The 13,174-nt window shown below is 39.1% G+C and overlaps 1 protein-coding gene across 1 annotated transcript in view; it reads left to right on the top strand.

Annotated features, from left to right (window-relative positions):
- LOC125236443 (nardilysin-like) overlaps positions 1 to 13,174 on the top strand; it is a 50,125-nt gene that overhangs the window by 27,496 nt on the left and 9,455 nt on the right. Inside the window, 8 exon segments of the mRNA XM_048143251.1 lie at positions 397 to 526; positions 1,129 to 1,142; positions 1,280 to 1,545; positions 4,373 to 4,507; positions 5,125 to 5,173; positions 6,106 to 6,207; positions 8,713 to 8,846; positions 12,070 to 12,199. Of these exon segments, the coding sequence (XP_047999208.1) occupies positions 397 to 526; positions 1,129 to 1,142; positions 1,280 to 1,545; positions 4,373 to 4,507; positions 5,125 to 5,173; positions 6,106 to 6,207; positions 8,713 to 8,846; positions 12,070 to 12,199 (960 nt within the window).

Genomic DNA, 13,174 nt, shown 5'->3' with positions numbered 1-13,174 from the left:
TCTTTTAACTTAATAGGTTTCATAATCCAAAGTGATTGATAGTGCGCCGTCCGCATTTAATGGGTCCCAGCTATCGTTACCAGGTGATATGTCCAGACTAACATCACACCTCGGACACTGGCGATCAAATATATAAAAGAGGCGCGTTCCTAGTACACAGTTTAAGCTCTTGTAGATGAACGCGTACTATGCTTGTCTGAATGAAATATGACAAGCCGACTGTTCGCGTTTTTGACAGGCGGTAACTGTGAGGTAACCGAGAGGGGGTGGGCGGTACTTTCAGCGGGGAGCTAGAGTGGCGATACAGTACGATAGCACTCTTTATTATACTGTGCTAAAATAGTCAGGGATGTACCTATAAGGTATAAAGGTTGCTCACATATAGATACTTTGCAGGGAATCCGGGAAGTGCTAGAGTGCATGAACGCAGACAGCGTCAACATCATGATCCTATCCAACAAGCACAAGAAGAAGATCAACTACGACTCCAAGGAGAAGTGGTTTGGCACCGAGTACCGCAGGGAAGGTACATTGACTTATTTATACTTTGTATACCCTACTGGGGTTCAATGTGCTAATACTAAGACAAAATACGTACGATATAAAAACGCCTTCAAAAATAAGCGCATTACTTGCCTCCTAGTCAAATCAGCCTCTTTTACAGAAGAAAAAACATTCAGTCGAATTGAGAACCTCCTCCTTTTTTTGAAGTCGGTTAAAAATTTGAATCTACGGGAATTGAGTTGCTTTTATTATGATTCGTTCGATTTTCAAACAATAGAAATTCACCCTTGTTTTCTAGTACCATTGATTCAAATTTGATTGGCAATTTTTTTGTATGCTAGAGGTAAATAACTGTTTTTTTTTTAATAAAAAAAAACCGTTTAAAAATGCGCATAACGTGGAGAAACTAGAAAGCAAAAAATAAAGCATCATCAGCCACATAAAATTATTACCATCGGGCGTAGGTAAATACTGGTATAGCTTTCAAAAATACACTAAAAGCATTACATGCCTATAAAATTTTTTTTTGAGGGTTGCCCTCGATTTCACTGGGATCCCACCATCAGATCATGACATGCTGACAATGAGACCACCTGGGAACCATACCCTTTTGAATAAAAAAAGAATTTCCCAAATCGGTCCAGGCGTCTTCGAGTAATCGGGGAACATACATAAAAAAGTTGAAAAAGAGATTAGTAGCACTTGTTTGTAGTCGGTGTCATTTTAAATTTCATTTTTTTTACCTATCCAACAATATATCACACGTTGGGGTTAGACTGAATCCCTCCACTTTACGTGGCTCAAACGCTGGCTCAACGTAGCGCCCTACAGCCAGTTCCACATCCCGGATAAGAATGTCTACCTCACCACAGACTTCTCCCTCGTCCCGCCCCCGCAGCCCTACCTCGACGCCGCTAAGGAACTTGGCGTCGACTTGGCCAACAGCTCTGCCAAGGACATCTATAGAAGGACTCAGAAACGAGGCGAAAGAACTGCGATACTGTCTAAGGATGATCTCGTGGCTACTGTTAACAACTTCAGGTAATAAATAGATCAAAAATTATTTTCGATATCTAAATCGATGTGGCCAAGGAACTTGGCGTCGACTTGGCCAACAGCTCGGCCCAGGACATCTACAGGAGGACGCAGAAGAGATGAGAAAGGACAACAATACTGTCTAAGGATGATCTCGCGGTTACTGTCAATAATTTCAGGTAAAAACCAACTTTAAATCACAGATTTGATCTACCTTGATGCCGCCAAGGAGCTTGGCGTCGACAGTTCTGCCAAGGACATCTATAGAAGGACCCAGAAAAGACGGGAAATAACTACGATAACTGTCTAAGGATGATCTCGTGGCTACTGGCAATAATTTCAGGTAAAAACTAACACATAAACATATCTAAGTCGAAGTAGCTAAGGAACTTGGCATCGACTTGGCTAATAGTTCTGCCAAGGACATTTACAGAAGGACTCAGAAACGAGGGGAGCGGACTACGATACTGTCTAAGGATGATCTCGTGGCTACTGTCAATAATTTTATGTAAAAACCGATACAGAAGATATATCCAAGCACAAATTCGTTTGAGCATCTGTACTGTATCAACTTGGCCAATGAATTTAGCATCGTCTTGGCTAGCAGCTCTGCCAAGAACATAATTATACAGGAGGACGCAGGAGAGAGGAGAAAGAACAACAATACTGTCTTAAGGATAATCTTGTGGCTACTGTTAACAAATTCAAGCAAGCAAGCATTATTTTTGACATCTAACTCGAATTGGCCAAGAAACTTGGCATCGACTTGGCCAATAGCTCTGCTAAGGACATATACAGGAGGACGCAGAAGAGAGGGGAGTAGGCTACGATACTGTCTAAGGATGATCTCAAACCTACAAGGTTCACATTGCTACGCTGAGTGGACCAGAGATGAAGCGATAAGGAGGGGTCTATATTAATTCGCATAACTGAATATTCCTAATATGAACTGGCATACCGTTTATTACGCATAACGTTTAATACGCATATCATTATTTCGCATAACAGATTACGTATAATGCTAATGCGCATAATGTAAATTGGTATAACGATGAATTGGTATAAGTATAATAAGCATAACTTTGTTTCGTAGAATTATTAAATGGCATACAAGAAAATTATATTTTCACCACACTAACGGGTAAACGCTTACTTTGCTGTTCGAAAACAGATATCAAATTTGCATTTTAGCCACAAGAGTGCAAAGTAATTTCATACAAATTTTAACTTGATATCTTAAGATAGTTGTTTAGTATACAACCTTTTTATTTACGAGTATATCGCTGTACTACCTCATTGGGTTTAGTGAGGCTACTGGCCTGTTAACTTACCCCTGTGACCAAATATTAAAATTTCGAGTCCTCGATTTCGTCGCTCGAAAATCTGAACGATGAAATAATATAATTTAAATACTATCCATTTTCAATTTCTTTAGTAAAGTACAGCGGGGCAAATCTAGACTGGGAGGCAATTGTAACTAATCCATTTTTTCCATTATTACACTATTTTCATTATTCCATTATTACATGTATCCACTGAACACGCCTACCATATATAACCGGTGGACACTCTATTTAATAATGCAAACATTGTAAAACATGGGAGAAATGGACCAGTTACATCTGCCCCCCATTCGAGATTTGCCCCGCTGTACCTTACTTGCCCCTATTTTTTTCATGCTTTGTAAGCGAGACAGTATAAAATTAAACACTCAAAATCGAGCGTTCGAAATTGGAAAATCAGCTCCTGATTGATCCAATCGCTTGCTCCATACAGTTAGTAAGTATGGCAATTCATTTTAGGATAATTAAAGTTATACGTAATAGTAGTATGCAAATTTCAATTATGCAGGTTCATTGTTATGCGAAATAAGAATTATGCATTTTTAATATTATGCTTATTCAATGTTATGAACAATTATGTTATGCCAAATCTGTTATGCGAATTAATGATAGGCGAAATAGAGGGCACCCGATAAGGAGAGATGGAGTAATATTAGCTTCACTTCAAACATTTTTTTTTATACTACGTCGGTGGCAAACAAGCATACGGTCCGCCTGATGGAAAGCGGTCACCGTAACCTATGAACGCCTGCAACTCAAGGAGTGTCACATGCGCATTGCCAACCCATTAGAAGCTTGTACACTTCCTTTTGCTGTGTTAAGTACACAGCAAAAAAGAGTGTACAAGTTCCAAGGAGGGTTCGGGTTGCCGACGACTCAAAGGACAATAGACGGAACAAATTAGTTCCGTAGATCCTTCCGTCACCAGCACACCGCGCCCTCGTTGAGCTCTGGCAGCCTTACTCACCGGCAGGAACACAACACTATCAGTAGGGTCTAGTGCTATTTGGCTGCGGTCTTCTGTAAGGCGGAGGTACTTCCCCAGTTGGGCTCTGCCACAGTATAATAAAGAGAACTATCGTACAGTATGGCCACTCCCGCTCCCCGCTGAAAGTGCCGCCCACCCCATCTCAGTTACCTCACAGTTACCGCCTGTCAAAAACGCGAACAGTCGACCTGTCATATTTCACTCATACAAGCATAGTACGCGTTCACCTACACGAGCTTAGACTGAGTGCTAGGAACGCGCCTCTTTCATATATATGATCGCCAGTGTCCGAGGTGTGACTCTGCTCTAGATTCGAGCGAGATGATATCCGCTGTGCTGTGCCCTACCACACAAAGCGGAATTTCATTCGCTATGCCCTACGTCCTACTAAAATAATTCAATATTTAACTGTAATTTCAAGCTCTACGAGTATCTCTGCGAGGCTCTGCGAGGTACGTTTTGAATGTAGTTTCAAGCTTTTAATGCCCAATTTTGTTCACAGGCTCGACCAACCCAACCTACTTCGTAAGAACAAACACATGGAATTGTGGTACAAACCAGACTTCAAGTTCCGCTTCCCGACTGCCCTTTTGTACTTCTATTTCATCACGCCACTAAGTCTTAAGTCTCCGAGAGAGTGAGTACTTTTTATTTCAATAGGTTTTTAATATTTATGAGAAAATGAGAATTAAAATATTTTCTAGGAAAATAATATAATTTGTTCTAGAGTGAGAAAAGCGGTGTTAAAGTTATGCACAACTGAATTATATCGTACTATTTAACTCCAGTGAGACTCAAACATATTTAAAATATCTTACTCACGTATTGATTAAGGTTAAATAACGCTCGATATGTTTCGATCCCCATTTCCGAGGACCTTTTTCAAAGAGCAACGACCCTGCCTTCATATTAATACATCATACTCCAATAAAATTAATACATCCTGTGTACCTTTTCAGACGTAAAGTGAAGAGGTAATACTTTCTTTTCTAGTGTTTAGTATAAGGTTGTCCATAAAACAAATAATTACTGACAAAAAAAAAACAGGATTTACCAAAATCATTGGGCTAAAAGAGGCATAATTTAATTTCCTCTTCATTTCTCATTTTGTACCTTTTCCTTTGTAAATATCGCATATCAAAGGTCGAATAATAGTTAAATTACTCTTGTATAAAGTATTTTGTTTATAGGTATAATTTATTAATATTTTAGCAAATATCTTGACCTATTGTAAACATACCGGTATTTTTGCAGAGCCTGCCTTTTGGATTTGTGGACTGATGTTTTACAACAGGGGCTTAAAGTGAGTATTTTTCCATATTACAATAGAAATAACAATTAAAAACTTTAGTATTTTAAAATATTCAAAGTTGCAAGTAACTCTATGATGTCCAATTGTCTATATTGTTTGCATATTGCAATCACTTCTATGGTGTACATACACAAATGTACATACACCATATAATATGTAATATGTAAGTCAATCTTTCGGTTAATTAGGGCATACCATCCTGTCCATATTATCTTCCTAAATTTTCTTAGCAGGCAAAATGGTAGATTAGGAAAAACGTTATTGTCTTGTCCTAATACCAAAATTGCTAGATCTGCACGGGAAGCATGGTCACGCGATAGACGATAAAATATCAGACCGTCCCTATCGCACTTACTAATAGTGCGATAGGGACGGCCTGCTATTTTATCGTCTATCGCTCGACCATGCTTCCCGTGCTGGTAGGCAAGCATGATAAAACATCAGGCCGTCCCTATCGCACTATTTGCATGTGTGATTCACCCAGAAGTTTTATCATTTATCGCGCGACCATACTTGCCTGCCTGGTTGTTCGATTTATTAGAGTTTGAAGTTGAACGATTCATGTGTAAGGTTCATTATTATCTTGAGAAACTTTTTTCGCATATATTTGATTTGCATAATAGTTCTTGGCAGAAGTCACGTTTGGCAGAAATACCTTACGCAGAATATGCTTTGGCATAAATCATTTCGCAGATTTTTATAATACCGAATCGTACATTGGCATAATGTTGATGAGCATAATAGTCTTTTAGTCGAATAGTGCTTTCGCTGACAATATTTGTGCATAATATTTTGGCGGCATAAAGTTGCAATTTGCTTTTTGTTAGCGAATCAGATGTGTTAGGGATACACAATAATACACATTAAGCGTTGATCTGGAAGATCAAGAACTGACCCAATTATTATCAACTTTGTATTTTCAGGAAGAAGTGTACCCGGCAAACATGGCAGACCTTTCGCACTCACTATACGTCTCGGACAAAGGCTTGACGCTCAAAGTTTCTGGATACAGTCAAAATTTGCACGTAAGTTCCCTTATTACTTTATACTTTTACTATTCCTTAATACTTTTGTTGAACAAAATCTAACCAGTGATATAGAGGAATAAGTAAGGGAAGAGTTGTAACTCCATATATCAGTAAATGCGAGTTATTTGTATAGCATAGTTAAGTGACATCTAGCGACAATCGCGTAAATTATCAGTATTGCCACTTGTCAATTTTTTTGGAATAGCAAAATTGTTACTACCTGTATTTTTTTGCACCCTTAGAGGGTGCGCCCACGGGCGATTTTTCGAAGCGACTTTTTTGTCGCGATCATGGGCTGGTATGACAGTGCGCACACGAAGCGGTTTTCATAGAAATACGTAAGTCGCCGAGCAACTTTGTTGCCCGTGGGCGCGCGCACCCTTACTAGAGTTACTGGCTACTGGCAGAAGCACAATATGAGTTATATGAGTAGGATCTAGTGGTAGTGTTATTGGGCTGCTGTTTTTTGTAAGTTAAATGGCATCTTGAGTGGCATCCGCTATAACGCTAGATGATGACGTTAACCTTTCCCATTCTCTTTTTTGTACGTTTTGAATGTAGTACGAGTACCTACAGTCAAGGTCAAGTGCAAACATATGTCTCGAAACAATCGTCTCATAAATATGGTACTATTGGTACTACGCTCTTATTACACCGGAGATGCTATGGGACTATGGGACATGTTTTTGAGTAAGATGTGTACTCCCATATTTTTAGACTTGACTTTACTTGAGCGCGATACTGGACATTTTCAGAATTTGGGACCCCCCAATAGCGTAAGTTGTTAACAAAAATTAACTCACTGTCAGTTTTGTGACGATAATTAAGAATTAAATTTCAATAAAAAATATTGTTTTTGTGTTAATTACATAAACTTTAAACGGGAAAAAAGTAAAATTTTAGACAGATTTTATGCTTAATTGTCGTCGATTGTGTCAACGTTCTCTGCTATACTTTCTCTGCTACCTTTCCACTGCAAGGGTGTTGTCAACCTTTTATTTTCAAACGAGTCACAGATCATCCTCCTGGCGTTATCCCGTCATTTGCCACGGCTCATGGAGCCTTGGGTCCGCTTTGACAACTAAGATTATCGTAGGCACTAGTTTTACGAAAGTGACTGCCATCTGACCTTCCAACCCGAAGGGTAACTAGGCCTTATTGGAATTAGTCCGGTTTCCTCACGATGCACGGTGGGCTGGATGGCTCGAAAAGAGGACATTCGCACTTTTTTCAGAAAATCATTTTTTGAAAAATGCCATCCGATAGAGAATTATATAATAAACAATAAATGTGGAATACATTTTTTCGAAATAAGGCATATTGACAGCAGAAAAAAATTAAGTCTGTTTTTTTGTATGAGACTCAAAAATAGGTATCTTGTTTCTCAGAAACTATTAGAGGTCCCGTCTTCTACCTTTCAAGACTTTGTTTTTATACATTTATAGAGTAGGAAACGATAAGCAGATTTTGTATACAGGTAATGTTTTTTTTTTTAGTCCAATAAAAAGTCCACACATTTTCGATTTTTTCGTTTATGTCTTTCTTGGGCTTTTTACATTATATTTCGATAGTTAAAAGTAAAAATGATAATAAAACATAATATATGTAACGTTTATTATTTTTATTAAGTTATAAACACATCCTAAGTACATTTTTTACATTTTTCATACAACTAAAAAGTAAATAATCTAATTTTTTACAATAGACACATGTCACTTAAAATAAACAACTAACAACAAAAATTAATATGGTTATGGTATAATAATAACGATACGATACATAACATCTCTAAAAATGATTGAGTTGTAAATAAATAACTAACAACATATTTGAACCAGAATCAACTCTTTCCCAAAAAAAAAGGTCAAAAATCGTCGCATCTGTAACTTTTTATTATTATTATAGAATTAAACTATCGAGAAATATTGTGGAATCCCAAAAAAGACGTAAACGAAAAAATCGAAAATGTGTGAACTTTTTACTGGACTAAAAAAAAACAGCACCTGTATACAAAATCTGCTTATTGTTTCCTACTCTATAAAAGTAGAAGAATAAAGTCTTGAAAGGTAGAAGACGGGACCTCAAATAGTTTCTGAGAAACAAGATACCTATTTTTCGGTCCCATACAAAAAAAAACAGACTTTATTTTTTTCTGCTGTCAATATGCCTTATTTTGAAAAAATGTATTCCACATTTATTGTTCCTTATATAATTCTCTATCGGATAGCATTTTTCAAAAAATGATTTTCTGAAAAAAGTGCGAATGTCCTCTTTTCGAGCCATCCAGCCCACCGTGCGATGTTTTCCTTCGCCGAAAAGCGACTGGCAAATATCAAATGACATTTCGCACATAAGTTTCGAAAAACTCATTGGTACGAGCCGGGGTTCGAACCCGCGACCGCGACCGACGACACGTAATCGTAAGTCGCACGCTGTTACCGTTAGGCCACCAGCGCTTTTTTTTATATAGCAAACGAGTCACAGGTGATAATTTTGTTTCAGCTGCTAGTGGAGCTAATAACCCGCGAGATGACCCAGACCAGCGATATGCTGACGAAGCCTCTATTCGAGGCGGTGCGCGACGTGCGAGCGCGCGCATACCACAACGTGCTCATCAAACCGCACAAGCTCGCTAAGTAACTATAGTTCAGTTTACGTTATTACTAGATCTTGCTTGAGTAACTTGAGCACTCCCAAATTCCAAATGGACTCTTAGGGCCAGTTGCACCAAATCGTCTGTGACCGTTAAAGCGTTCGTTAAATTTTATTGTATGGGAAGTTCCATAGACGTCTGCTGCGTGACGATGATGTGTCTGTCAAATGTCGTTGATGCAACTGGCCCTTAGTGTAACGCCACAATTGACCGATAGATAACGCTAGCGTCGCGTGACGCCCATCCGCATGTGATGTAGTATCTGATTGCCCTCCCTGTAAACAAAACAGTTCGGGCCATTCTTCGCAACTATCTCTAAGGGCCGGTTGTATCAAACCGTCTGTCACCGTTAAAGCGTTCGTTAAATTTTATTGTATGGGAAGTTCCATAGTCGTCTACCGCGTGACGATGATGTGTCTGTCAAATGTGGTTGATGCAACTGGCCCTTAGTGTAACGCCACAATTGACCGATAGATGACGCTAGGGTCGCGTGACGCCCATCCGCATGTGATGCATCCGTATCTGATTGCCCTCCTTGCAAACAAAACTGTTCGGGCCATTCTTCGCAACCATCTCTAAGGGCCGGTTGTATCAAACCGTCTGTCACCGTTAAAGCGTTCGGTAAATTTTATTGTATGGAAAGTTCCATAGACGTCTGCTGCGTGACGATGATGTGTCTGTCAAATGTGGTTGATGCAACTAGCCCTAAGTCTTATCCGATAGCACAGACCAACTGACTGAATTCGCGGTCGATTTTGTCATTTTCTAAGCTTAACACTATCTCTTTCTGCTATTCAAAATAATGTTTGTTTAAGAGCGCATACGGAAGTCAAATTGTACCAACTCTAATAGTTGCTAGTTGGGAGTTACTAGTAAGCAAAAACGTTTTAATACTGGACTGGCAAAGCCCATACAAAAAAGCGCACCCCTGAAATGTATGGGCCTTTTGGGCTTAAAACTAGATGGCGCTGTTTGCAGCCTGGAAGTGGCCTAAAACAGATTTTCCCCAAATATTTTTGCGTGTTTTGATACGATCAAATGACGTATTTATTTATTAATATCATGATATCACGTCAATACACATTTTGAAAAAATAAATTTGTAAGCATCATTATGATAGTATTTAATAGGTGGCGCTAAAAAATCGAGATACGATTCTTAGCCCTTCGTCTGTGTTTGATAAGGATCCTAACATAAGGCGTTGGACTTTAAAATAATATATCAAAGTTAGTTGTTTTATGACATTTTTTTGACAGACACAGACGAAGGGTTAGTATGAAGTATGTAAATCCTATATAAATAATCCCTGCTAGTCAGTATACTGAGCCAAACCGAGTCAAACTCGCCCGAAGTGAACAGATTTTTTCACCACTGACTATAGCCCTCAACATTTTGCAGCATAGAAGCTTGAAACTAGAGATGGGCCGAATATGGACTTCGCCGAATACGAATATTCGGCCGAACATTCGGTTCAGCTCTTACCGAACCGAACATTCGGCCGAATATTCAGTTACGGCATATTTTAAAGCGGATGTTCATTAAAACTATTAAATGATTGATAATGGTTACATATGTTACTACAACAGATGTTCTTATGATTTAATGAATAACTAAAACTTAGTTAAAACAACTCTGAACTCTTCTTAACTCTTAAACTACGGTTTTTTAACTTTTTTACAAAACAATTGTACCTACCTAATATTTAGACGCGCGTAATTATCTCTTTTTAGTAGTTCCTTAGAAAGCTACTAGCTTTTACCCGCGGCTTCGCCCGCGTAATAAAAGTATTCTTATTGAAACGTTTACAAAAAATAAGATTTTCATTTGGATCCGTAGGTTTCTTTGTAGGTACATCTGTCCGCGATTATTTCGATTAAGGTAAAGCGGGGCAATTCTCGACTGGGGGGCCATTGTAACTGATCTATTTGCTGTACGATCCAGTTTTGGCTGACTGTACCTTACACATATTACTATTGTTTTTAAAGAAATTTTCGCAATGATTATAGAATTGTTACACAGCGACCACAACGTAGGTAGTAGGTACGAATATGTATGTATTTTACCTATATAAATATTTATACTGGGGAAACTTCATACAACCCACATAGCCAGTATCTCGACGCTATGGTCGGTAGGGTAAAAAGTACTTCCTTGCATTATCCCTTACATTTTTTTCCATTTTGCTTATACTTATTACAAACGTAAACATATAAAAGGCAAGCAAAACAACGATCTTCTTACAGCACATTGTAATAGTTATTACGGATGCAGGATACTCGCCGATGCCTACATACTAATCCCTTCCCACTGAGCCACCTGCATTTTACACTGCCTAGATATCGATTGCCGACCGATTATTCCGACCCCAATCCCTATCTTATCCCTATCTCTATCTTTGTCCCCATCTCCGCCCCTATCCCTATTCCGTCCCCGTCCCCTATTTCTATCCCTATCCCTATCCCGATCCCGATCCCGATCCCGATCCCTATCCCGATCCCTATCCCTATCCCTATCCCTATCCCTATCCCGATCCCGATCCCTATCCCTATCCCTATCCCTATCCCTATCCATTGCACCACAACAGGGGAGAAGGTTTTTCACTTCCGCCTCGTTAGATTTTAAAAACGTTGTATTTATCGTGATCAGCGACCCGATAAACCATAAAAACGATACCCATATTGATTTTTTTACTTTATCGCCCCCTTTTCACCCTTTTAGGGGTTAAATTTTCAAAAAACCTGAAACACGTAGTCAGTCATATGTCTTAAGGAATCTTCCTGTGAAGTTTCGAATAAAATAGTCTAAACTAATTTTGTTTCCCCATACAAACTTTGAACCCCCATTTGACCCCCTTAGGAGGTGAATTTTGGAAAATCCTTTCTTAGTGCTCCTCTACACTATATAAGGAATCTACGTGCCAAATTTGAAATCTCTAGGACCAGCGGTTTGGGCTGTGCGTTGATTTAAGTCAGTCAGTCAGTCACTCAGGACTTTGCCGTTTATATATATAGATTAAAATAGGAGCCAATAGAAAACGTAAGATCTTCATTAGTTATTTACTTTGTTTATTAGGCAAATATTCGGCAATGCAACCGATTATTCGGCCGAATACGAACATTGAAAAACTTGCCGAATATGCCGAATACCGAATATTCGCCAGTCGGCACATCTCTACTTGAAACTTAACCTACATGTTTAATTTACAGAGACGTCCGGATGAACATACTACTGGACCCGTATATATCGCCGCGGGACAAAGCAACCATCGTGCACAACATCACTTTGAACGAACTCAAGGATTTCAGCAAGCAGTTGCTCAGTAAACTCTACTTGCAGGTTCGATTGTCACCGATTTATATACTGTTTGAACGATTTACTCAAACATTTAAATGGAACAAGGATTAAACAATGAGGAGGCACATTGTTTAATCTATGACAGATGGCGCCACTTTATTAGTCCATTTCACAGATAAAGAATTTCATACGTGCGAGTGAGAAGATTATTATGTCGTATGGCTTTATTCCTGTTAAAATTTAAATTATTTTACATGCATATAAAGTATTTTTACTCTCTCACATATGGATGACAGTGACATGCACTTGCACGGGCGCCACCTGGCGGGATAAAATGTCAGTGTGCTTCCTCATTACCATTTTTAATGGCATTTCTACGTATCTTATATAGTACAAGAAAGAGAGCGAACCGCTACCTTTTGAAGTGACGCATAGGGTAAACTCTGGCGCTGCTGTCTCCTTTCTGATTGGTCGCGAGGGCCGCCGCTCATTGGTTCACTGTAGGTCTGTTATGTTGGCTGTCCTGGGTTGTGTTGCCGTTCGTGGCGTTAACAATAGTATTAGGTTTTTACTAGTTTTTCTCCAATGTTGTTGTATGTTGGTGAAACAGTGCCAACAAGGAAAGAAATTGACAATTTATCACACCATGTGTCGCCACTAACACTTTAACCAAGAACCCGCCTAGTAGGCACTCGAACTTTGTTCAGATGCCGAACAACCCGCTGGGCTGGTGAAATCTGAAGCCATTTCTGGTTGTGGCTAGACAGCTCGCTCAAAGCCTAAAGTTCATACTGAAGTATTCTATAACTTTCGGTACAATTAGACACGTAGTTTTGTACACTCCGCGTTTCTTTCATATATTCCGGCGGCCCTTAAAGTTTGACAACCTTCTCGCTGCGCAATAGAACTCGATGTCGCATGCAGTCCATTGACGGGTCGTTGACAGTGAGCCTTCTCTATTTGTACTTTTTTAACCCCCGACGCAAAAACGACGGAGTGTTATAAGTTTGACGTGTC

Source organism: Leguminivora glycinivorella, chromosome 19, assembly GCF_023078275.1.
Source record: "Leguminivora glycinivorella isolate SPB_JAAS2020 chromosome 19, LegGlyc_1.1, whole genome shotgun sequence".
NCBI classification, from domain to species: domain Eukaryota; kingdom Metazoa; phylum Arthropoda; class Insecta; order Lepidoptera; family Tortricidae; genus Leguminivora; species Leguminivora glycinivorella.
The sequence above is the reverse complement of the archived record's forward strand: the minus strand, read 5'-3'. Positions and strand labels throughout refer to the sequence as shown.